The sequence below is a fragment of the Phoxinus phoxinus genome, assembly GCF_949152265.1.
Source record: "Phoxinus phoxinus genome assembly, chromosome: 20".
Taxonomy (NCBI): domain Eukaryota; kingdom Metazoa; phylum Chordata; class Actinopteri; order Cypriniformes; family Leuciscidae; genus Phoxinus; species Phoxinus phoxinus.
Window position 1 is genome coordinate 25,806,328 of NC_136895.1, and position 27,485 is coordinate 25,833,812.

Sequence of the window (27,485 nt, forward strand, 5' to 3'; positions counted from 1 at the left end):
TGTCTCTGTGTCTGCTTGATCATTCTCCCGAGATCTGATACACATATGTTGAGAAACCCGTTCCCAACTGATGACTGACAGCTTCGAGATCTGCATCTATCTGAAAATTCATCTAACCCCAAGATCAAGCCTGACTGCATTCAGTTGGACTTTGTGAAGGTGCATCGTGATACAGGACAGAGGTTTACTATCCCAGACTATAGACTGCAACTTGCGTAAGTATCAGTTCTGAAGGATAACAAATTTTAAGAATCTATTTCATTTTAGGTTTAACTGATGATTATTGAGTTTCCAGCAGCAGATTCCGGCCAGACTTGTAAATGAGTCAAATCATTGAATTCTCTCACCTTTTGTTCTGCAAATTACTTTCAGAGCCATTTGCTCAAGGTACAGCGGTGTCTTTGTCTCTTTGATAATGTTAAGGTTTGAGCAATCAAGTCAGGATGATTGGATTAGCAATACAATAGCTGATTGGCTCGGTTTCTCTAGAGCAATCTAGAGAACCTGCCATACCGGTTTTTGCTGGATAAGAAGACTCCTCCCCCTGGGAATGTATATAACTACAATGCAATACTGTATTAGAGTTAGACTGATGTTGGAAGACCGTTAGGTCTAGACTGTTTGAAAGAATTGCAGCCACGCGCAATAAAGAAGAACTTCTGCTTGAACGTGATCCAAACGTCTCCTGGTATTTGCTTAGAAGAAGGAAAAGTTTCCTACAGTTCACATGAATCTTATATTTGTGTAACATGTATAGACATTTTTTTTTTGGAAAAAGGTGGTCTATCAATAATCGTATAAGTAGTAATAATAAAGTAATAAGAATAAAAAAGCATGCAACATACATTGAGAATGTGTTTTTCTGGAATTTCTGGAGAATTGTGACTTACCTTGTTTTTAAATGTTAAGAATTGTAGAACTTTTCTGAGCACGTATAGGATATACGAGACATTTTTCTTGGTTCAGATGGAAACAATATACAGTCAAAAGCACCAAACTGCTTTATTAAGTCAAATGTCAGTAAATGTGTTGTGATGTGTGTGTTGTTCATCAGGTCATGGAGATTCATCAGTCTGCTGTGATTCTGCTGCTGGTCTTGTGTGTGTCGTTCTCCACTCATGGTCAACCACCACATATAAAGCCCCGGTATCAAAAATTCCTCATTCAGCATTTCGGTCCTGACATGAGTGAGCAGAAGTGTACCAGTGAAATGAGAAAGAGAGGCATCACTGGAGCTGACGATGGCTGCAAACCTGTCAACACCTTCATACAAGCAAATTCAAATAATATTAAAGCAGTTTGTGGCAGAGGAGGAACTCCACAGGGCGGGAACCTGTTTAAGAGCAACCAGCCTTTTCCTGTGATCACGTGCAAATTACAAAGTGGGACGAGACCCCCAAGATGTGAATATAGTAAAGGGAAGAAGTCCACTCGTTACGTTGTGTTGGGGTGTGCAGAAGGCTGGCCTGTACATTATGAAGAAGGCATAACTAATGCAAATAAGATATAGGCTGAAAAAAACCTTACAGAGCTTTATTTGCCAAACATTTGTTCACTTCATTTGTTATTTCTTTAAGTTGGTGTTATATCCTGCACTTCTTCATGCATGTCTTTGTGTAACCGTGCTTATTCAGCTATAGTCTACTGAAATTTTAAGCACTTTTGAGAATTGAAAGAACCAGTGAATGAGCAAAATGAGGGAAGAAAGACAGATGATTTTCCACCTGTCTGTAATCCTCAATTAAACTTCTCTATACCCTTAAACTCGTCTGCTGGATTGTCTCGCATCTCAACAGCACCATTTTGAAGAGAAATGTTTAAGAAACTTACGTTTTTTCTCTATATACTTCATAACATTAGTTCACAGACGTTGCAAGCAGTCAGTGATATTTTACAGATAAAAGTATATTAGCAAATTGAGGTGAGCATTAACCTGCTAAAAGACACCAGGATTATCAATATTGGCACATGGAAAAGAAGCATGTCGTGCACAAGTTTGTTTTGTCAAAACTTCCTCTTCCAAACCCTCCTTCTCTTATTTCCCTACACCACAATATCTTGCGGCATTGCTGTCGAAGTCGTCACTGCACAACACTTTTGGGTCCAACGATATCTGTCTTTCAAAAGGTTCAGAAGATTAAGATTAGGATCAATACACCACATCATAATGAAACATTTACCAATATAACTAATGTTACAAATAAGGGTGATGAAATTCCCATCAACGAGTTAAATTGGCAAAGGTCATGTTTGCACTGTCCAGTGTTTAAAGGTCCCGTGAGGTTTGCAATAAAAACTCCAGTGATACTGACGGACAACACTGAATAAAGGAGCCAAATGTAATGATTATTCAACCAGTAGATGGCGGTGTGTACCAGTGGTGTAGGTGTAGTTCACCTGTTCATGTCACATGACATTTAAACTTCCTGTGGGTTGTATTAGTGAAGGAACAGGTGGCAGGAATGTATGGTTATTACAATAGATCCACATGTAAGGGAAGAGTGTGAGGGAGAAATTATCAAACAATTGTTTTTGGCACATAAAATACATAATGATCTGCTAGCCTTCCATTGGCCTTAATTCATATTCCTTGATTGTATTGCATCTCAAAAAACAATATAGATTAGATATCCATTAAACCTCACCCTGTCAAATCATCAGCATGGATCATAACTGAGAACGTCATTGGGTGTCCTATTAGAGAGCAACCTCTGGACAATGTAATGTTCCTCTGGGTTGAACTGGTTCCTCTGAAACACAATTACTTTGTTTCCTCCTTAGATTGTCCCCTACAAAAAGGCTTCATTAATCTCACAGTCTGAGTGTTTTCTTGTATGGTGAACTAATAATGCATTGTGTTTCTGGTAACACTTTAGAATACTGTTCCTTCATTAATGAATAACTACACAGGAACAAATGAGTAACGCACATTCTAGTAACTACTATTAGCTAACAAGAAACTTTGATAAACAAATTAGTAAGTAAACACTCTGTTGAATGTTTTAGTTCACTATTAGCTAATTAGTAACTACTATTTTTTTCATACCTCCCAGAGAACGACTACAGGTTCATAATTAACATGACTAATGCATCATTTATAATAAAATGTAATGGTAACCCTAATGAATCAAGTGTTACTACATCCTTCTAAAGGAACTAATTTGGATCAGTATTGTAAAGTGGGGCGGCAGTGGCTCAGTGGTTCATGTAGGTTGTCTACAAACTGAGAGGTTGGTGGTTCGATCCCCGGTTCCACTGGACCAAGTGTCGAGGTGTCCATGAGCAAGACACCTAACCCCAGCTGCTCCCGACGAGCTGAGTGGCGCCTTGCATGGCTGACACCGCCGTCGGTGTATGAATGTATGAGTGAATGGGTGAATGAGAGGCAAATTGTAAAGCGCTTTGGTGGCCATGGGTTCTATGAAAGCGCTATATAAATGCAGTCCATTTACCATTTTACCATTTAAAGTGGAACACACTAGTAATGACTAAAGTGTTACCAAATCCGCTTATATAATTAACATGAATAAAGGATCATTTATAAGAAAAGGTAACGGTAACCCCCCAGCAATGCCGCAGCAAACACAGAATGTTGCACAATGTACCCGACCGTCTAACAACGTTTAAACAACATGGCCAAAAAAGGTTGCTATAACTACGTTGTGTGTTGAAGGTTGTTGCAGCGTTGTCACAATGTTGACATTAAACCATCATTCATGGCCATTGCTTAAGGTTGTGTCTGGACAACCACTGGACGACATATGTACTCGTCACTGCCCTGAAGCGCGAAAAATCAGCCTTTTAAATTTCAACCGCCTGTTAGCCCGTCTCGCGTCTTGGTCATTCGTCGAACAAGGATACATGACTATTGCGTTTCATTTACCTCAGATGAATAAGATACAACTATTCAAACACAACCTACAACTTCATTGTCTAATGTGACATGTATTTGTTCATTATAACTGAAGGGACAGAATAACGTTATGCCGAGTTCACACTGAATGATTTTAGGCCGATTTTCGCTCGCCGAAAGGTTTTTGGAGGTCGGCGACAAATGCCTGAAATCATTGGCCAATGCATAGGCAAATGCTCATTGCATGTGAGGGACAATCACACAGTATTAATGATCAAAGACGCGAAAGATGCATGCTCGTCTCCCCAACCATTTCCTCCTGCATAATCTGTTTTTTTATTTCTTTTCACTGCAAATCAGCGCACAGACAATTTGGATCGCAAATCTTCTTGCAGGCTATCATTGTTTATAACAATTTCAGTCCCGCGCGAGAACTCCGGTCTCATGCACGCGTGATCTTGCGTTATTTCCTTATCACTTCTCGCGTGTGTTTGGTTCTGAAACGTAGTTTGCAGACCAGACAGAAGTTGTCGGCGATTCTTTCTTTTGTAAAGTCATGCAGTGTGAAACCTCCTGTCACCGATCCATCGTGTGTCAGGGATCAGCCAGGCTCCACCACCACCCAATCACTGAGATCACTATCACCTGAATATTAATTACCAGCACCTGTACGCCATCACCACAAACACTTATAAGCACACACTTCACCCTGGTACTTTGTCTGGTCTCGTAAATGAGTAGGACTCTCAAAGCTTCTTCACCTACCTTAACTTTCTACGGAGTATCTCCATCGTCTAGTTTGAGTCTTCTGTGTCTCCAAGTTCGTCACCCTCTTCATCTTAATCATCGTAGTCTGAGTTTATCTCTCTCCAACACTGGTGTGTGCTTCCTTCACCACGGCTTCTTCCACCATCATCAAGGACAGTCAGTATCCACGGTTCCACGCCCTTCATTGTTTACTATCCACTACGGTGCCCATTGCAACTTCTCATTGTGTATCAATAAACTGGTTACTCATTTCTACTTTCCTGTTTGGAGTGTCTGTTTCGTTACATCGTGCAGTGTGAACACAGCAGTGACTGAATGATGCTCCAGATAGTCGTGCAATGTGAAAAGAACAGTGGCCCGACTACTTTGAAAATTGTGCAGTGTGAACTCGGCATTAGCTGATAATTCATGGAGTTTTGCGATCTTGTGTAAATTACAGTACCAGTGTATGCAAACGTTAGGTATATTTCTTTTAGTAATATATCCTTTAATCCTTATACGTTAGGAAAAGTGTTGAACATCTTCTGGTCAGGGATGACAAATATTTTAACTTTATGCCAAAAGTAATAAGCCATAATGAAGCCAAAATTACTTTAATGATGAGTAATTGACATTTCAGCACTCCTTGAACAGACAGCGGCTTGAGCGCGTACTTATTGATGTTTTTTCCTTTTTTGGAAACACACTGATAATTTTTTTTAAACGCTGGCACACCTGTTTTTTTCTTTGATTTGTCTGCTGTGTTAATCTTTTTGAAAAAACATTAACGTGTAACATAGGCCGCGCTTAAGTCGCGTTGGCTACGCAAACTCCATGAATTATCAGTTAATGTTATTCTGTCCCTTCAGTTAGACTGAACAAATAAATGTCACATTAGACAAGGAAGTTGTAGGTTGTGTTTGAATAATTACGTATCTTTCTTATTTAGCTGAGATAAATTAAACGCAACACTCACATATCCTTATTCGATGAAGAATGAGACGGACCAATGAGCTGTTGACATTTTTAAAAGGCTGATTTTCCCGCTTCAGGGCAGTGACGAGTACATATGTCGTCCAGTGGTTGTCCAGACACAACCTTAAGCAATGGCTCAGAACGGTGGTTTAATGTCAACATTGTGACAACGCTGTATTAACCTTCACCACACAACGTAGTAATAGCAACCTTTTGGCCATGTTGTTAAAACGTTGTTAGAAGGTTGGGTACGCTGTGCCAACGTTCTGTGTTTGCTGGGGGGTTACCGTTACCTTTTCTTATAAATGATCCATTATTCATGTTAATTATATAACCGGATTTGGTAACACTTTAATCATTACTACTAGTGTGTCCCCATGATCTTCACTTTAAAATACTGATCCAAATTATTACAGAAGGATATAGTAACACTAGATTCATTACTAATGGGTTACCATTACCTTATATTACATTATCCATTATTAAAATTAATTATGATCCTTATAGTAGGCCTAGTATTCAGACAATTAAAAATTTGAGTTACTGATTAGCTAATAGTGAATACCACATTCAACTTTTACTAACTAATTCGTTGATCAGAGTTTCTTGTTAGTAAATAGTTACTAGAAAGTTAATAGTGCGTTTCTTATTTGTTCCTTTGTTATTCATTATTGAAGGAACATTATTCTAAAGTGTTACCGCGTGTCTTATCTTCTTTGAGTATCTTCCGTTAACAATGCAAAGTTATTTGAATGAAATGGCATGTGATCTTTGTTATCAAACCAAATTATGAACGATGCCCAACTGTCAGGTGTTCTGGTTGACTGAACATGCTAACACACAAAACCTCATAGGATGAAACTATAATACTGATGTATTATTGTGTGTAAGGGAATGCACAGTTAAGTGCTTCTTGCTTCTCTACATTTGAGACGTCCAATTTATTTAGCCTAATTTTAAGAAAAGTCTATCAAATCTTCTTTAATGTTAATGTATAGAGAGTTTTTTTGTCAGGTATTTTTTGTTAGATAGGTAAGATTTTACAATAAGGTTTTATTTGTTCACAGTAGTTAATGTATTAACTAACATGAACTAACAATGATCAATACATTTGTTATGGTATTTATTCATCTTTTTTAATGTTAGTTAAAAAATCGCCGTTCATTGTTTGTTCATGTTAGCTGCAGTGCATGAACTAATGTTAACAAATACAACTTTTGATTTTGATAATGTATTAGTAAATGTTGAAATGAACTAAGATTAATAAATGCAGTAGAAGTATTGTTGATTCTTAGTTCATGTTAACTAAAGAAACATCTCGGTTACGTATGTAACCCTTGTTCACTGAAGGAGGGAACAGAGACGTAGTCGACGTGTCGACTGAAAGGGAAAAGTGTGTGTTGTCATTACATTAAACAGAACTAATGTAAGCAGAATGTAAGGAAAAATGCTTTCTTTGATTTAATTTCTTATGTTTTATGTTGTGAGGGGAAGTCATAATGATCTCAAACTCAAACAATATTCAAAGATATAATGTGACTTTCCAATAGAGAATAGTGCATAAATAATGTTTCGGACAAGCCCAATCATTTTTAGAAAACAGCGGCCTGCATTAAAAAGCAGGATTTTGTGATTATATGGCTTAGATTGAGCCAACATTGGATATTCTGTTCTATAAAGTCATTCATAATCTAAGGCAAACCCCCAAACATGTTCAAGGGAAGATTATGTTCATATCAGCTGTAAGTAATGTGACATAATCAAATTCAACTCCTCTAGTATCTCTGATATCTCTAAACCGAGTAGCATTTCACAGTCAAAACAGTTTTAGAGATAGTCAAAAAAAACCTGGAGGTCACTAATGTTTATATACACGAGAGTCATAGAGTATTATAGTCATATATACTTTTAATTAATCCAATTTGTTCTCTTTTACCCTTGTTATGGACTAATATTAATTCACTTTGGTAATGACAGATTTTGTTATTTTCTTCCAGCAGTTCTCTGAATCTTTCACTGCAGTAATAGTGTTGCCTGTTCCCGATTAAGTGTGTTTAAATTATTTCTACCGTTTGGTTATTATTTCCTAATCTTCATCAGAGAAGTATATCACTAACTCTGCACGCGTCACACGATTGGCTGTTCACTGCAATCGTCACATGTAGATTTGCAAGTGCTCAAGAATTTAAAGCCTGTTGAGCAGGACATTTTAAAGCCAGTGTCGTGATACTAAGATCAAGCCTGACTGCATTCGCTTGGACTTTGTGAAGGTGCATCGTAATACAGGACAGAGGCTAACTATACAGACTATCTGCAACCTGTGAGTATCAGTTTACACAAGCTCATTTAATATTTGTATAACATGTACATTGCTGGGTGGAAAATAAATTTATTCAAAGTATTGGGTAATTTCAAATTATTGAGAAGATTAATAATCTTCAAATTATTGATAAATTTGTATAAAAAAGGAACACTTTGAGAATGGCATTTTCTGGAGAAAATTTGCTGGATTTTCTGGAGAAAATTTGCTGGATTTTCTGGGATTTGTGATTTACCTTGCTTTTAAATCTTTCACAGCTTACCGAAAAAAGAGGACTGAGCTGGAACGGGAAAGTATGTCAACTCTTACTTATCTTCACTTTATATTTGTGTAACTGAATGCAAACAAACTGCTTTATAAGGCCAAATACCAGACAGTGTTTTGATGTATATATTGTTCACCAGGTCATGAAGATCCATCAGTCTACCGTGATTCTGCTGCTGGTTATATGTGCGCCATTGTCCACTTACAGCCAAGATTATCAGGCTTTCAAAAAAAAACATCTGGCTCCAGAAGGCATGCGTCCAGAGGATTGTACCGCTGTGATCGATAATAGAAAAATCAAGGATGTGGACGGATGCAAACAAATAAATACCTTCATAAAAAACAATGAAGAGAACATTAAACAAATTTGTAAAGGAAAAGAAGATAATAGCTATAAGAGCAATACTGAGTTTGATGTGATTGACTGCACTTTTGAAAAAAAAGAGAAGAACAGTTGTAAATATAAGGGTACAAACAAAAAAAAACCAATTACTTTGACATGTGAAGGCGGTCTTCCAGTACATTTTGGGCCTAAAAAGACCTAATGTAGAATCACATAAATTACATTTATTTCCCTATTCATTTGGTTCTTCTTTTCAATGTTGTTTTAGTGCACACTTCTTTTCACCTCTTTCACATGATTTATAACCTATAAGCAACAACAACAAAAAAAAAAAATATTGATTGAAAAAAATATGTAATAAAAAAACTATAAATTGACTATAAAGTTTAGGTACATGAGTGTTGGTGTCAGCCAGTGTGCCGAGAATCGTGTAAGCTGTTAAAACCTGATGAGCAAAGAAAAGTTACTTTGTTTTAGAGAATAGTGAATGTACAAAATCAGACATGGATAGAAAAATGAAGACTAAAGAATAATGTAAATGTTGTGCCACCTGTGCAAAGACCCTAAATAAAATGATCTACATTAAACATGTCTCCTATTGTCTTGTATCTAAATTGAATATAACCATGTACAATACATGCAATTCACATAGGCTACATTTTCAAGAACATTATTATACTTATTTAGAGCAATTTCCAAACATACCTGAGGTTAAGTTTGACTCTAGGAATGGAAATGATTGTTGTGAAGGCTATGGTTGGTTATTTCAGTGCTACCCAGGCAGATCTGTCAAAATCTTTCACCCTTTGTGAGGCTGTCGCGGTCACCAGCTTTGTCACCTAAACAGCACTACACTTCCCATCAGCCATCACCATCAGCACCTGCACCTCATCATCAGCACTCCCTATAAAGATACACTTCTCCTGCCCTACCTTGTCTGAAATTAAAAAGGAGGTATTTAGTAATGTAATTTTGGATATAACAAAAGAAGTTAGGAATCAATGATTGGGTCGCTAGTCTAACTAGTGATGGCCAAATGAAGCGTTTCGAAGCATTATTGGTTTATGATACAATGGGCTTTATGCACAGCTGCACTACTTCCTGAACTTTAGCCAGCTCCTTTGTTTCCTGTCTGCCATTATTGGACAAACTGATTAATCCAGGTGTGTCTGATTATTGTTGTTGGTCAGGCACACCCGGATTAATCAGTTTGTCCAATAATGGCAGACAGGAAACAAAGGAGCTGGCTAAAGTTCAGGAAGTAGTGCAGCTGTGCATAAAGTCCATTGTGTCGAAAATGGTTAATTACTCGAAGTTTCATTCAGATAGAAATTGCAGCACCATCTCCTGGTGAAGTAAATGTAATGCAACAAAGCTGACAACCATAAAATGCAAGTATAGGCTTATATGTTAACGCCCCGTTTATTACGTGTTTACCGAGGCGATCAAAGCTGAAACAGTGTTAGTGCTGTTACATTTATCTCATTTATGTAGGTGAATTTTACAGATACTGATGAATTGCATGTGTTCACCTTGATAATAAAACATTAAGCATGATGTGTGTGTGTAATTATTTCTTTAGACAAGGACAGAAGATCAGACCAGCTTAAAAAAAGTTGGAAACCATCACAGAAATTCTAATGGTTTCTATTAAAATACCAATAGGAACCATTGGCTTTTACCATTTAAACCACTACAGAATTATTTTTTTGTAGTGTGTTTGGGACATATTCCATTAGGATTTAATGCCCCCACCAATAGAGCCCAACACATATCAGTAGAGACCACATAGACCACTATAATTCCCATTACAACCAGTACAATTCCCATGAAAACCATTCAATCCAATAGAATTTCTGTTATGGTTTCTATAGTTTTTTTTTAGCAGGGCAGTATCATGTGTGAAAGCTTTATCTTGTTTAGCACCACAACACTGAAATAAACTCAATCCACTCTCCTCAACAATAACGCCTATCCAAACACCGACTACTACAACCTACGGTGTTGCCATGCCATGGTTTGGCTTCACTTTTATAAGAAATAGCCTACATCCGCAGGTTTCAAACCTGTCAAAGCAGTCAGGTGGTTCACTACAGGAATGAACCAGTGTGTTTGCTTCAGAAGTCATTTTCACGGGACTAGTGACGTAATGATACAAGCTCCGAAGCAGTGGTTCATTGCAAGAACCGTTCAAGTTTGAAGCAAGCTTCGGAGCGTGTCAGACATAACATCACTAAGTCTAACTTCTTTAATGCCAGTTCCACCATGGTTATTACCTCAGCCTAGAGTTGATCTTTCTCTACTGAAACAGGTTAGTTTAAGTAAAAACATTTTTGATATGCAAGCTTATGTGAACACTAAGCTGAATGAGAGATATGGGTATTACGTAGCTACAGTTATTCACAGATGGGTCTAAAAATCCAGAGAACGGAAAATCAAGCTGTGCTTTTTACATTCCAGAATTAAAAATGAAGGTATTTAAAAGATTAACCGATCATTTATGGTGTATGCAGCAGAAATTATGGCAATTTTGCTTGCATTACAGTGGATAGAGGAAGTCAAACCCATGACAATGCTAATTTGTTCAGATTCAAGTGCTGCTCAGGGGTGCGTTTCCCGAAAACACCGTTAGCCAAATAGGACATTTAAACACAGCTCGCGCTGACCAAAGTGCTGTACATTGTGCAATAGCCACAGAATAATAAAATTAAAAAGAATGCACTTACAATTCAATAATTGAAACTAAGACAACATCAAGATAAAAACAGTTAATTACAGACATAACAGGGTAAGACAGTTAAAACACAGGGAAGGCCAATGTAAATAGGAGAGTTTTAAAAACCATTAGTAGTTTTTTAAATTGTATCCTAGACTGGACTGGGAGCCAGTGCAAGGAGGCTAGAATGATCTAGAAAAATGATCTTTTTCTAGATCATTGTACGACAAAACAGACTTGAGTTTGGAAATTATTCTTAATTGCTAAAAACTAGTCTTTACAGCAGATGATATTTGTTTGTGCAGGTTAAGATGGGAGTCTAAAATAACACCTTGACGTGCAGTTATTCAAGCATTTCATGTTTGCCATTTCACTCTTCCCAGTTGTCTATATAAATGTATAAATCTTTCCAAAATAGTCTTTAGTAGATACAGTGATAAAACAGATGCAAAATCTTCCAAAATTCACAAGTATGTTGACAGAAATGTTGACTTTAAATCTCTCCAAAACATGCTTAACTGGATAAATTCTCTAATATCTCTTCTGTTGTCTTCGTTTAACCTCTTGTCAATCTGATGTCCTCGATCAGAAGAACATAGCAGTCGCAGCAGCCACGCCCATCAGCGCAGTGACGACCAATCGGAGCACAGCTTCAACAGAATCACAACAATTGGCGTGGCCTTCTGAGGAATCAACTGCGCAGAATTGAGATTTTCAAGAAGTTGAATTTAGTTTCTCCACAGAAAAAAATATGACAGAAGCTTGTTTATCTTAAACTACCAATCAACAGATATGGGGTCAGTGAATAAATGCAACTACAGTGCTGTCATACCTGCACATGTGTGACAGAATTGAGTGGTGTTGAGATGTGTGGTCTTGTTGCTGATGGGATTGTTCAGCACACAGCTGTAGGTGTTTTTATCCTGATATTCCACCTCCAGAGGTAGAGAGAGTGTGTTGCTGAGATCAGACACACTGATGCTGGACAACACACTGATTCCTTTATACCAGGAGAGAGTCGCATGACCCAAATTCACAGATGAACACACCAATGAACACGGTGATAATGGTGAAAAACATCGTGAAGAGTCACTGCTGATGACAGGAGCAATCAGATAAGCTGAAATAAAGAGAATTAAACATATATAGGGAATTACTAACAACAAATAATAAATGATTAAAAGGGACTGGTTTTAATCACTCTCATCTCATTGGCTGCTTTGTTTTTATTAGGTAATGTTTCTCAATAATTGTGAAAGTTCATTAAATCCTGAAAACTCCCAGATTTCTCTAAAACTTAAATGCTAAAATGACTAAAACTGGATTTTTGTACAATTAAATTACACCTTCAACTTAAAAAGTTCAGTAGCTATACGTAGCTAACGTTATAAAAGCTTCAAATCAGTTAAACCAATTGCTTCACAAAATCATTCACTGTTTCGAAGCGCTTGGAACGCCTGAGCCCTGCTTGTGAGAACAGTGTAAATGCAACAAAAACATGCATAAAAACACATTTTTAGAAACCCATTCCAAACGTTTTATTGAAAGTACAATCCATCAAATGCAATTGACATATAATATTAAACTATATTTTTCAGGGCTTGTTTGGTTTGTTTTATGGACGGCTCAGCTGAAGAAGGCCAATTGACTATTAACTACAGTTTTAATTATACAAATTCCTCATTAAAACGTCTGTATTTTTTTTTAAACTGATCAGAGGTCAGGTAAAAACTATTCGCTTGTTCAATGGTTGGCCGCTGGAGAGCGATCTCAGTTATCCATCGGTGAACTGTTGGAATTTCGAAACAGTTATGACGTAACAAAGCCACATTTACTGAACTCACGTGACTTTGGCAGTAATTAAAAGGATGTGGGTAAAATATGGACAAACCCATCAGTTGGGTTAAATGTTTTAAGTAAATTTTAACCTTACACTTGGGTTTGTCCATATTTTACCCAAGTTTGGCTGAAACAATCCAACACTTACTTATTTTCACTGTGAATAAGTACAGCATCATATGATTTAGTAATAAATAGTAGACAGAACAAGCAAACCTGTAATTGTGACTCACCATAGACAGCAACAGTGAATCTGTATGTGTCGTCTTTCTTGCTCTTGATGGTCATTTCATAAAGTCCGGAGTCTGTGGTTCTGGTGTTCATGATGGTCAGAGATCCAGTTTGATTGTCCAGCTTCAGTCTGTCTCTGAATCTCCCGTCAGGAACACCATCATGTATGAGGAAGTTTCTAGCCCCTTTATTGATTTCAGCAATACGACTCTCTGGACGTTCAAATGTCCATGATAACAGATAATTGTCCTGTAACTGAGAATCATTATTCTGTAGAGTGATAGTATCTCCGTCTGTCACTGATACTGACACCGTTTTCACTGTATCTGAATTACCAAACACTGCAGAAAAGAGAGAGTTTATCATCAGTAGCACATTAAAGCAGGTACATTTAAGGCCCATTCAGTGAACTTTTATGGATTTAAGCTCTTTGAAATTCAGAAGGAACATAAACTTAATTTATATTGCAGATACTTTTATACCGTCAGATGGAATCAGCTGAGTGAAGTTTAGAACATTAAGACTTCCAAATTCATAATTGAACATGCCAATAAGATAACAGACTTGTGGGATCAAACACAGACTAGATTTATAAACACAGATTTATAATTCTGGTAATTGAAACTATAGAAATGCTTAGAACTTACCAAGCAGATGCCAAAAGCACAAAGAGCAAAAAACAAGTGAGCAAAACATTTTCTTCAGCAGTTCAGAAGACAGGAAATGTTTAAAAGTCCTGTAGAGAGTCTGCTGATGTGAAAACTGATTCAGCCGGTGCCAGTATGTGTCTGTTGAGTGTCAGTATACTCTTTTTTGTTCTTGCCTCATGTCCCTTAGCATGTCATCACATCAATAATACGGTTCTGATTTTTGGCCTCTCCCACTCTTGTTTGCACTAGAATCGTTTTGTAGTAATCGTCATCGTCATCGTCATCTTGAATGTCAATGAAAAACTATCCGAAAGAAAATCTGCTTATTTCTAATAAAAAAACGCATGGAAGGACACCACAGAAGCCATATATGTTCCACTGACATGTGAAGCACGGGAGTGAATCAATTAAACTGAAGAAAAAACATCTGAAGTTGTCCATATAACAATATTTCTAAACGGAAACTTTCTAAAGAGGGTTTTTCAAAGATAAATGATGTAAGATTCCTCCTGTCCACTGTGTTGCATGATTTGTAACTGTTATTTCTTTAGCATTATTAAGACTTTTTGCATTCTTCATTTTCAGTATAAACTGATGACAAAGAGTATTGTGAAGAGTTCCTTCTGATGACAGGAACAGGCAGATATAGATCAACAAGATATTGTGAGATTATATGTGGGCCAGTAATTCAATATTTGATCTTTGTGATTATTTCGTTTCATTAATGAATTAAGTTGCATGACAAGTACATGGAAAAATGAGAGCTTGTGATTAAAAACAAAATACATTAAAGGGTTAGTTCACCCAAAAATGAAAATAATGTCATTAATGACTCACCCTCATGTCGTTCTAAGCCCGTAAGACCTCCGTTCATCTTCGGAACACAGTTTAAGATATTTTAGATTTAGTCCGAGAGCATTCTGTCCCTCCATTGAAACTGTATATACAGTATACTGTCCATGTCCATAAAGGTAATAAAAAGATCATCAAAGTAGTCCATGTTACATCAGTGGGTTAGTTAGAAGTTTTTGAAGCATCGAAAATACTTTTTGGTCCAAAAATAACACAAAATAAGACTTTATTCAGCATTGTATTCTCTCCCGGGTCTGTTGTGAATCTGCGTTCAGGACTCCGCAGTGACGCTGCTGACGGAAGACGCTGATGACGTGTTATCTGGTGCGCCCGAGCTTCGTTTACAGTCTGAGGGAGACGCACGCTATATTCAAGCTATTCTACATTGTTTGCGTGGATATCATTTTTTTAATGGTGCGTAAATGTGCATGTCGCGGATGAGACACTTTTACAGCGTGCGTTTCCCTCAGACTGTAAACGAAGCTCGGGCGCACCAGATAACACGTCATCAGCGTCTTACGCCATCAGCGTAACTGTGAAGGATTCACAACAGACCCGGGAGAGAATACAATGCTGAATAAAGTCTTATTTTGTGTTATTTTTGGACCAAAAAGTATTTTCGATGCTTCAAAAACTTCTAACTAACCCACTGATGTCACATGGACTACTGTGATGATGTGTTTATTAACTTTATGGACATTGCCAGTATACTGTATACAGTTTCAATGGAGGGACAGAAATCTCTCGGACTAAATCTAAAATATCTTAAACTGTGTTCCGAAGATGAACGGAGGTCTTACGGGCTTAGAACGACATGAGGGTGAGTCATTAATGACATTATTTTCATTTTTGGGTGAACTAACCCTTTAAGTGGGGGTTTGGATATGCAATTTCATAAACCGGTAATATGCCTCATACTGAATATGAGAATATCTTTTATGAGTAATTATAATAGCAAATGCAAATCTATCTTGTATGAAGAAGTATCAAAAGCCATAAAAAAACTTGCCTCAACAGCACATCAGTTACCATCTTAGCAATGCCCTGGCCTGTTGTCTCTGACAAACTATAATCCAATAAATTCCTCATGCACACTGACGCTGCTACCAAGATTATTGAAGTAGTCACAAGTGTATGCAGGGGTGTTGTAGTGTTTCTTGTTATCCTTTTGTGATTCGGATCACCCCATTACACTTTTATTTCCATGATATGAGTTTATTTCGTGCCGATTCACTTAAATGTATATACAGTACGTAACAATTGTTGTAATTGTGCTTGTCAGACGAAGTTTGAGCAGACTAAGACTGTGAAACATCTGTAGACGAAGACTTCTGAACATTGAACATTGAAATATGCATCTAAGATTATTTCTCAGTCAGCTCTCGAGCTGACAGAAGGCTGTTAATGCAGATGTTAACAGGTTTTACTGGTTTGGGACACCTGGCAAAATAGACACATCTGACAAGGTTCGGCGTCTGATATTTCTGACTTTAGAGGAGATCCATCTTATATTCAGGCACGATCTAACAACTACTTTTTTGTAAGGGCTTACTAGTGTTCTAAAATATTGCATATAATATGCAAATATATGCAAGCTTCATTCCAACATTACAGACAAAATTGAATATATATAAATATATAACATCTTGCAACATATGAATCAATTGTCAATTTATATATAACATATATATATAAATTGACAATTGATTCATATGTTGCACTGCTTGTATTTGCATACATTATATTATGGGGCGGTCTACATAATCCGCAACAGAGTCCAGTGTTGCCAGATTGGGCAGGTTTTGAATTTGGTTGTGCAGGTAAACAATTTTTGGACTGGTTCAGGGTCAGTTTGGCGGTTTTCAAACATCAAAGTTGTATAGGCTTATTGGTTAAATAAAACTGTGTGCATGCATGTACTCCATAAAATCAGTCATCATGATTATGAATTATTAAACATACACACCCGGTGCAGTGGCTGGTTTTGGTATTGACCTCGCTGATGAGCAGAGACCTTTTAGCCAACCTTCAGTGTGATATTGGACCATATTTTGAATTCATAGCTGTATATTGAAGTGATAGTTTGTTTTGCTTAAGTGCAATAAGTAAGCTGTAGCTATAGTAACAACTGGGAGAGTAACGTCTCTCCAAACGTGGATTACACCTGTGGTGGGAAATGACTTGAAGGCTCTTAGTAAATAGCCTATAGCTGTAACTATACACTACAGAGCATATCAAATATGTGTAAATATCAGGGCATATCAAATATGTGTAAATATCAGGGCATATCAAATATGTGTAAATATCAGGGCATATCAAATATGTGTAAATATCAGGGCATATCAAATATGTGACTTCTGTCCACCGTCATACACACTGGCCTGATCAGGTTGGAATCAGTTAATCAGTTTTGACTGTGCATAGTTTTGCATTATGTTCTACAATGTGCATTAAAAAAAAGACGTAGTTCTGTTTGAAGTTTAAGTGCAACGAGCTAAGCACGTTGTTGTTGTTGTTATTATTATTATTAATGCCATTCAGTTTTTGAACACGAATAACACATTTTTGGCTTTTATGTTGTGTGCAAGTGTTAAAGTCTTAGTAACTTATAGTTAAATATCTTTATTGATCTCCTGGCAGGAAAACAATATTCTTATTAAATTATCATTTTATTTTGATTATTTTAGCATATTAGTTTTTAGTTTTAAGGAGGTAAATGATATACCTTGGTTGCCATGACAATATACATTATTTTATTAGTGAAGGATTTTGGCAGGTTTTTGAGAGCTCTTGGGCTGGAAATCGTCAACCGGATCTGGCAACACTGGCAGTGTCACAGAACTCTCGATGCTGGTAAGTTACCTGGTGATAGCATTTTCTTATTAAGTTTGGATTGTTTTCAAGTGCAAGCCTGGACTTTTACACTATACACAAGTTAACTTATTTTGTCTGTCAGCTCCTAGTTCTGTTAGTCAAGTAAATATGCATTATTTGTGACGATAAAACGAAGAGTGGGTGTTAACTGCTTGTAAACTGAACCTCTGTTTATTTAATTTAAGACTTATATGCAACATCAATTAACTGTTAACCAACTTTTTGACGTGTTTGTCCCCGGTGTGTTTATTTTTAAAATCTGGTTTTGTCATGTTCTGAGTAAGAATTGTTAGCTGAATTCCCAGATAGCAAATAGTAATTGAAACGATGTTAAATCAACATCAAGCTGTCAACGATAAAGTAATTGAATCAACGTCGAACTCTGATGTTGATTCTTCATCATGTTGCACCCTCTATTATCATTGAAACAACGTTTAAATCATACCTAGAGATCAACAGAATTTCAATGGTATTTCGATTACAATGGATATTGAAACAATGTTGAAATCCCAGCATATCAACAAAACTTCAATGGTGTTTTAGTACACCACAGGTTTAATCTGAAGGTCTGTCATTTTAATATAATATTAAAAACATTATTATTAGGCTATAATCCTGCTTTATCGACAGCCAGGATGGGCTAGCAAAATATAGAAAATAGAAACTATACCTTTAGGCTATAACCTAGACTAGCACAAATGACACCCCACGCATTCTTTAAAAATAATTTTTGTTTTTTATTGTATTTCATTTTTTTTTTAACGTGCTACTCCTGCTGCGTCTGTCTTCCAGCTCCTCCCGCTCGGTCTGGGGCGTAGCGCAGCCACTTCTGGACAGCTTGAGCAAAGTCATAGTTGTTTGCCGTTGTAAGACGTTGAGTCAAGGCATCTAGAATACAAGTAAAAGTATGTTACTGTGATTTAGTCAATGATTTGTTCAATCAGTTTTTGTTCGAGCAGAACATGGCACGAACACAGTAGCCTACACATAGCAGGAAAGTCAAATACACACACACACACACACACACACACACAGGGGTTGACGCAGCCACCCAAACACGAAGGGTCACACACGGGGTAGAATTAAAAGGGTAATCACGCTACACTAAAACACGTACAACAGTAAATGAGGCATAACACACACGAAACAACCCCAAAGTTCTCCCAGAATCCCAGCATGCATCAGCGTCAGAGCCGTAGTGCATGGCACCAGTAAATTTCAGTTTAACATTAGCCTATGCCTGTGAATGATATAGGCTAAACTTGATAACCTAGCCATGCAGCCTAGAAATGTAGAAAAAAAGTGTGTGTGTGGCATATCCTTCCCTCAAAACGCCTCACACCCAAGTCTTAATAGCCCAATTGACTTGACTAATTTATGCGCGCCCATGTATTTTCCGCTCATGCCTTCAGCTGGACAAATGATGTCACGCATTGGCCCACGCACCACTCTCTCTCTGAATCACGTTTAGGGCTGGGTACCGAGTCTCGATACTTTTTAAGTACCGACCGAATTGCCTCGATACTATCGAGTATCGAAAAATGACATGTTGTTCGGTTCCAGATTTCGATACCTGGAGTTAAAGGGATAGTTCACTTTGAAATTAATTTTTGATATGTTTTAGCTTACCTCAAAGGCATCCAAGATGTAGGTGTCTTTGTTTCCACAGTGTTGTTGTCTGACAGTCATATCATGCAGGTCTATGGGGTCCACCTCAAAGAGCATGCACAGAGAAGTCCAAATTAAACATGATTTAATGACTCGTAAATGTAAGTACACATTGATGGCCTAAGACACGAAACGAGCGGTTTGTGTGAGAAAACGAACAGTATTTATATTGTTTTTACCTCTTGTAACACAGCCATGTCCAAGTGATCTGAGGGCGCGCGCGCTTCCTGGTGTGACGTGTGCGCAGACTGGTGCATAGATATATATACACTAGAATTCGCATTAAAGACATTCGTTGCAATGAACTGCCGTAGCCAAGGCGACATCTAGTGTATACATCTATGCACCAGTCTGCGCACACGTCACACACCAGGATGCGCTCGCGCCCTCAGATCACTTGGACACAATATCTTATCAAATCATTAGCAACAACAATACAAACCACCTAAATCACATCAAAACTTATAAACACAGCATTTATGGCCTTTAACTGAGCAGAAAAACAGTCAGAAACACACATCTAAATGTCAGAGCGCGTCACGTGATGCATCTGAACCAATCACGCTGTCAGACATTGACATCAGCCAATGAAATTTCGCTTTTAAGGTTAAATGCCCATTATACGTTCACGATTGGTTGCTGATTAAAAGGAAATGACCATATTTGGATCCGACAGCATTGTAGAGGAGAGAGCGCTAACGGTGTGTGAGATTAAAGGAAGCAGAGAGAGATCGCGGAGCAGCGCGTTGATTGCCAACTTTTGTTGAATTTCTGAGAAATCTACAGACGCAAATAGACAAAGTGTAGTATAATAAAGACCTAAATGTGTATTTTGGACTTTTTTTTACCACAAGTCTGAAAGGAGACATGTTATTGAAGACAAATATCCCAAAATCTCAAAATTGACCAGTGAAAAAAAAAACGATGTTTTTGCCTGCCGTGTCTCGCCTATGGAGGAATGGAGGAATATGCATAAATCTCACCGCAAAAACAGGCTAATAATAAGGCTAAGCCCCCCCCTTGACGCCAGCTAGGCTGGTTGTCAGGCGCAATAACAGTGCGCGCGCGCTTCCCCGCGCTCAGAAAAGGTGCAGAAGATCATCAAAAATCGTGATATCGCATAAGCACTAGTACAAAACAACTGTTATCATTTCTGAAAACAAACACAATGGAGTTACAAAACTGTATCGCACATCGCAGCCCTGCTCGAGGATTATTCATATTTTGGATTTGTAGGCTATTGCGAGATGGTCTAATCAACATTTCCAGTTAACGTTACAACTCGAGACAGTTCTGCATTGAATAAAGTAAAGGTACACCATGTCTTTTGTGTAATTCTGGCCCGCCGCGGTCACTGCTGTGGTAGCGCTAGCGCTATAGAGCACTATGCTAGCGTTGGTTCCGCCGGTGTTCTACGGTGGTCAGAAGAAATAGCGGTGCTGCTGTGTTAATAGATTTCACGACACTAGCAATGGGTACAGACATGTATTTTGAGCTAGCTGTCACAAAAATAGACGTAACGTTACTGGACCAATGAGGTTTTGCTAACTTTATAACCTAGAAGAGATCAAGTAGCTACTTTTGGCAGATTTTGACACATTGGTAAAACAAAAATCTATTTCAGCGACTGCAGCACGCCGTCGGTTAACGTTACTACATTAACCATCATGTTAACGATCAACCTAACAGTATTCGATTTGGTACAATTCATTCATATCGAACATTAAGCAAGCTTACCTGTACGTGTGTGCCAAGGTCCAGAAATGAGCTGTGTCCGTTGCAGACGTGCAGTACGTTGAGTGTTGATCTCCCGGTCAACCAAAAATCGATGGATTTTCAATCATATTTCCCGGTCAACTATATATCGATGCATTTTCAACCATATTTCCCGGTCAACTATATATCGATGCATTTTCAACCATATTTCCCGCACAACTATATGCCGATGAATCTTCAACAACAGCGTCGTTTCCCGGTCAACTATAAATCAATGACTTTTCAACACATTCAGCGATTGCCCGGTAAACCAAATATCAATGCTTAATCAATTTTAAAGATAACTATATATCAATGTTGTTCCAATATTGTTGCCATCAACATTAATAACATCAGGTTTTCATCGATATGGTAATGGTGATTCAACATTTATTTTGCATTGCAATTTCAACATCAACCATAATGATGATTCAGATGGAAAAACAATGTTTATTCCATGTTGGCTTGCTGTCTGGGTTATTAGCATTAGCACACGTTGTATGCTCGCACGTGCTGGACTATGTATTGTGTCATTCTAGAGTTATGCTTTTTCCCTTCCTGTCTTTTATATTATAAGTGTTACTCACTGCGCGGCTCGGGTGCCTCATGCGGCTCGCCAAGTTTTAATTTGTGGCTCGCATGGCGGTAAATAGACGGTGATGATCATGCAGTCACTATGCAATTTTATTTCATAAAAACATTTAAAACAAGTAGGCTATAATAACATAACCCATTAAAAACTCAAAGTGTCAGCTCTATTACAAATAATTTCGGATTGAAAGGTTTATCGAGAGAAACATGATCGATAGTAAACCGAAACTGAAAGCACGACGTATGACGCGCTGAACGAGCTGTTCTCCTGATGAATAAAGTGTCATAAATGAGTGTCCCGTCATTCTATAATTCTCCTTTCACTCAGCATCTGTGAAGTGATATGACAACGGCTCACCAGTCCTTGTTTCAGATTATCGTCCACAGACGACTGGTTTTTGGCATTTTTACTGCGTGATAAATAAACAGCACGCCACAACGTTTCATATGTTAGTCTCCAAATTATGACCAGAATTTCATCTGACAACTGCGGGAAACTTTGTATATTTGTGCAGTGTGCGCATGTCAAAAAAATCTATTCGGATTTGAATGTTTTGACTTATAAACGCGCACATTAACCCGATCGTATCACGATGTTTAGCGTTCATGTAGCTACAATACATTCAGATCTTCAATCGGAATAAATTAAGTCCAATTGAAACAAAAAGTTGTGCATGTAAACACATCCAGTCTCTGCGGAGTAGGCTACGTTGTCACTTATGGCGCTCTTTCCAGCTCTTAAGCTGCATGTGCTCTTGGATGGTTAGATACATGGGCTAATGTAGAAAAACAATAATTTAAATGTAAGGTATGGGATTTGCAAAACGGCCGGCAGATTTTGAAAATACACAACTCAAATGGTCCTACCTTCTTTCCTCCAACGCTGGCCCTGACTCCACCCATTCAAAAAACATGGACGCACAATCATGCACGAGCGAAAACTCGATGTGCCACTTAAGGCTGATTTATACTTCTGCGTCGGGTGTACGTCTAAGGCTACGCACGTAGGCGACGCCGTCGTGAGCATTTATACTTCTGCGTTTATGTCTGCGTTGCTCTGCAGTTACATCGCCGAAACGCTAGTTGGCGGGGGAGGGTTTTAATGTTTCACTGTGTATAGATTCCTCGTGGCTGTTTTGATTTGGCTACTACAAGCAATGGCGACTGAAAGAGAGCAGATCATGTTGGAGCTGGAGCTTATCGAGTTGGAAAAACAGTACATTTTAGTGAAATTTCTGAATTTACAGCACTTCTGAATTTAAAAATGGCGGGCGGTACAGAAGAACACGCCGGAAACACGTAGGAGAAAACGCAATGCTACCAAGCCGACCAATCACAGATCTTGCGGTCCGCGTCGTCGCAACATGTAGTTACATTTTTGAGGAGGTGCGCGTCAGGGTACGGCGAATAGGTACACGTCTATGCGTATGCTACTGCGCACCCGACGCAGAAGTATAAATTGGCCTTTTTTTATTGTGACTGGGTCACGAGCTTTGAGTATGTGCACGAAAGGGTGACGCGCGCGAGGGGGAGGGGGGATGGTACGACCGTTTGATTGACGAACTTACTGTCCATTGATTCTAGGTGGTCTTGGAAATGATTGGCTGGAGTTTTTTGAGTCCTGCCCTTCAGTGCTTCTAACTCAGTGGCTGTAAGTGGGTTAGGAATAGGATTTCAAGTGATTTTGAAAAAATGGACAAAAAAGAGAATCACATACCCCACCTTTAAGGTAATTCTGGGATGAATATATTCTGGAAATCCTTTTTTTTTATTTTTTTTTATTTTTTTTTATTAATGGAAATCATCATAAGAATATCCTGTATGTTTCAGAACTGAAAACGTCCTTGTTAGTCCAATAAAAGCTTTTATTGACACCAGGACCAGCGAACAACAGGTTTTTCAAAGTGGGGATCTATGACGTCAAAGGGTATCAAACACCGCCTCCGCAGAGGAAGATCACTTCAACACTGCCTTTTTAGCCCCGCCCACCGATTTGCGCATTGCATGAAACTCAGTATAATATGCAAAACTGTTCTCCTTTCCTGTAATATTTCCACAATTTCCAAAATATGCTTTCCTGTAGCTCAAACAGTAGAGCGTTGGTGCTTGCAACGCCAAGGTCATGGCATGGGTTCGATTCCCAGGGAAAGCAAGAACTGATAAGAATGCAAAATGTGTACCTTGAAACGCAATATAAGTCGCTTTGGATAAAAGCGTCTGCCAAATGCATAAATGTAAAAAATGTTATCCAATCATAGCAGTGGGCACAGTGGGCATTTACTTCCAAGTCTTCAATGCGGCACGGCCATAAAAACCGAGCGTTTCAGGAGCTTGGCTCAAAACCAGGGTAGAAAATAACATATAACTTATTCGTTTTGATGTTTTTGAATGTAAAAACTAAGCGAACGTCATAAGTTGACCTCAGACAACAATTTATAAAATTTTGGGTAAAATATGGACAAACCCAGCCGTTGGGTTAAATTTGTACATTACATTTTTAACCCAATGTTTGGGTTTGTCCATATTTTACCCAAAATTGGGTTGAAACAACCCAGCATTTTTTAGAGTGTATATATATATATATATATATATATATATATATATATATATATATATATATATATATATATATATATATATATATATATATATATATATATATTAGAAAACCAGACCCCTTTAAAATAGCTCGCATTTGTGTTTTGCCTTCCTCAGAGAAACGTCAGTAGGCTTAGGCTATAATCAATTATGGTCTATTACTGCATCAATGAAGAATGGTCCACATCCATATCGTGATGCTCCGTATAAACAATTAATTTCGACACCCCTAGTGTTCAGTCTGTAGTGTCTCTTTAGAGTGGTCTCTTTGGCCATCGACTACTGGCCTGGCAGCAGAATACTGTGTTTTTAGATGTTTTCATCGATCAGTGTGAACTGGGATAGATTTAACAACGTTGTCATCTGTCATTAGATTTGTAGTACATTGTGGTCATGTAGACATACCCTTGAACATGAAAATTAGTTTTGCTTATATTTAGAATTACAGATCAAATTTTAATTGTAAAGCAGCTCTCCAGTTTTTACTCGCATCTGTTAGTTTAATTCCAGCATGTGTGGAGCAAGTTTCACACTGGTATTAGTCAAGGTTTTGATTACCGGTATTCATTTGCTTTTCATTGTTTTACAGCCTTAGGAGGAAAGAAGAAAGAAAACTCTTGGAACATTTAATATCGCTTTACTCAACAACAACAAAAACAAGGTATATCAGCTCTTCATTTAATTAAATTTTCTTCACTAATCACAACCAAACTGCTTTATTAAGTCTAATGTCAGTAAAGGTGTTTTGATGTGTGTGTTGTTCAGCAGGTCATGGAGATTCATCAGTCTGCTGTGATTCTGCTGCTGGTCTTGTGTGTGTCGTTCTCCGCTCATGGTCAACCACCACATATATTGCCCCGTTATCAGAAATTCCTCAATCAACATAGAGATCCTGATATGAGTGAGCAGAAGTGTGACAGTGAAATGAGAAAGAGAGACATCACTGGAACTGGAAATGGCTGCAAACCTGTCAACACCTTCATACAAGCAAATACAAATCAGATTAAAGCAGTTTGTGGCGGAGCGGGAACTCCACAGGGCGGGAACCTGTTCAAGAGCAACCAGCCTTTTCCTGTGATCACGTGTAGATTACAAAGTGGGGAGAGACCCCCAAGATGTGAATATCGTAAAGGGAAGAAGTCCACTCGTTACGTTGTGTTGGGGTGTGAAAAAGGCTGGCCTGTACATTATGAAGAAGGCATAGTTGATCATTCCATGCATGAATTATGATGACATCAGTCAAATTTTTTTGCTATGTGTTTTTATTGGTCTTAGGGCACGAAAAACAAGATTTGAATTTTTTTTTTTTTTACACAATTGTGACTCTGGATTACAAATCCAGGTCACAAGTCGCACGGGTATATTTATAGCAATAGCCAACAATACATTGTATTGGTCAAAATTTGAATTTTTTCTTTTATGCCAAAAATCATTAGGGTAGTAAGTAAAGATCATGTTCAATGAAGATATTTTGTAAATGTCCTACCGTAAATATATAAAACTTGTATTTTTGTGAGTGAATGCAGCACAATCGTGAACATAAACTTTAAAGGAGATTTTCTCAATGTTTAGATTTTTTTGCACCCTCAGATTCCAGATTTCCAAATGGTTGTATCTCGACCTAATATTGTCCTATCCTAACAAACCATACACCAATGGAAAGCGTATTTATTCAGCTTTCATGTGATGGGTGAATTTTTTGAAATTGTGATTCATACATGTGACTGGTTTTGTGGTCCAGCGTAAATTTTTTTAAAGACATTTTCAGAGGTCCACTTGAGTATGCATTTTTGGTTTTAATTGAAGAGATACAGTGTTAAATATAATACATGAATACCACGGTGCTATTGTGTGTATTTAGCCAATCAATTAATAAAATGATATCATGTGAAAACTATAAAAAATATATATACAAAGAATATAATACATCTTCAATTATTTCAAATGCAATTGATTCAACTTGTAGATAAAGAAATTCATATAAATTGAATTTTGTATATCAGAACGTGAGGATGTGATTCCATCAAATATTTCTACAACCAGTTAAGGTACTCTGGTTGTTGAGATCTACAACTCTGTTCAAACCCAACTCAGACAATATATAAAATGCTCACGCTCCCTCCAGTAGCAGAGAATGTTGATTTACCATTATTAGCGGTTTTCTGATTGTTATTGCTTTATTTATAGGGACAGTGTGTAGGAATTACTCCCATCTAGCGGTGAAATTGTATTTTGCATTCAGAGTCCCTTTCAGAGTCTTTCTCCTTCATTAGCTGGCTTTGAACGAAAACGCGTTGAGGTAGCCTAGTGCTTTTTGTCCCTCTCTGCTATTATAGTTTTTCAAGATGGAGGAACGACATGGAAGCCTCTGTGGAGTTGCCTGTCCCATGTAAATAAAGATAAGAAAGTATTCGCGTACGAGGATAAGTCGGATCATTGGGAGAGGAAATTGTACACCATTGAGGACACATTTATGAATAAAGACACTGATTTTAGTTAATAAAATACTTAAACTACACACTGTCCCTTTAAAAATCATATTTTTTCTCTATGTATTTTTTGTTGTTGCCAGAATTAGTGCAGCATGTGGTGATTCTCGCCAATCCCAAAACTCAGACTCGGAGCCTGAGGTTTTCAGATGCGTCGCATACTCAACATGTTCTTCCTCTTCAAAATTCTGTAAAAAAAAAAAACACATTACACAAGAATAAAATATTTCAAATAAAAATATGACAAATTCAAAATAACTTATACAAAAATTTGTTGAGTGAGTGTTATTTTTACTGTCTGAAGTGTTTTACAGTAATTTGAAAGTGAAATATAGTGTTGATGGTGACATTTGGAGATCCTGCAATCGTCTCTTTTCAAATGTATTCCATTTCAAATGGCCGATTACTAAAAATGTAATATGTAATGTGATCCAGCACAATATGAAAGTAATTTAATCTGACTCCTTTTATTTACATTGAAGAAAGAAAATATCTGTTACTCTCTAACTATATGATGGGTCATTATACAAAAACACACACAACAGAAATTAATAATAAATGAACTTACCAATGTATGTGAGTTTCTTTCGTAGAATATTGGATGATGTAACACACCAGCAGAAGTTGTCTCATTTTCACAAAGAACTGCTTGAACAACAAATAGATCTGTGTTATTTTTAGGGCTGTCAAAGTTGAAGCATTAATGCACAAAATTCAATA

The 27,485-nt window shown here is 37.6% G+C and overlaps 3 protein-coding genes and 1 long non-coding RNA gene across 8 annotated transcripts in view; 2 read left to right on the top strand and 2 right to left on the bottom strand.

The window, feature by feature from the left end:
• LOC306988623 (ribonuclease-like 3) lies at window positions 1-27,211 on the top strand. Of its 3 annotated transcripts, none has more exons than XM_079593711.1 (3): window positions 17,594-17,643; window positions 24,866-24,937; window positions 25,042-27,211. In XM_079593711.1, the coding sequence occupies exon 3, from the start codon at window positions 25,048-25,050 to the stop codon at window positions 25,504-25,506; it is 459 nt and encodes a 152-aa protein (XP_079449837.1). In that variant the 5' UTR covers window positions 17,594-17,643; window positions 24,866-24,937; window positions 25,042-25,047; the 3' UTR covers window positions 25,507-27,211. The 3 variants fall into 3 exon arrangements, with proteins under 3 accessions (XP_079449839.1, XP_079449837.1, XP_079449838.1); XM_079593712.1 differs by having other exon boundaries at window positions 17,609-17,643; window positions 25,045-27,211; XM_079593713.1 differs by lacking the exons at window positions 17,594-17,643; window positions 24,866-24,937 and adding an exon at window positions 1-215 and having other exon boundaries at window positions 25,045-27,211.
• Window positions 1-27,485, bottom strand: part of LOC306987861 (uncharacterized protein) — a 434,965-nt gene that overhangs the window by 350,057 nt on the left and 57,423 nt on the right. The gene's annotated exons all lie outside the window — the stretch shown is intronic.
• On the top strand, window positions 7,777-9,086 carry LOC306988887. The gene is made up of 3 exons (XR_013795516.1): window positions 7,777-7,895; window positions 8,153-8,188; window positions 8,300-9,086. It is a non-coding gene; the product is annotated as an uncharacterized lncRNA (long non-coding RNA).
• LOC306988263 (CD48 antigen-like) lies at window positions 11,774-14,149 on the bottom strand. The gene is made up of 4 exons (XM_079593069.1): window positions 13,936-14,149; window positions 13,291-13,629; window positions 12,051-12,338; window positions 11,774-11,913 (listed from the first exon to the last, which is right to left on the bottom strand). Exons 1-4 carry the CDS (start codon window positions 13,982-13,984, stop codon window positions 11,804-11,806), a joined length of 786 nt encoding a protein of 261 aa, XP_079449195.1. The 5' UTR covers window positions 13,985-14,149; the 3' UTR covers window positions 11,774-11,803.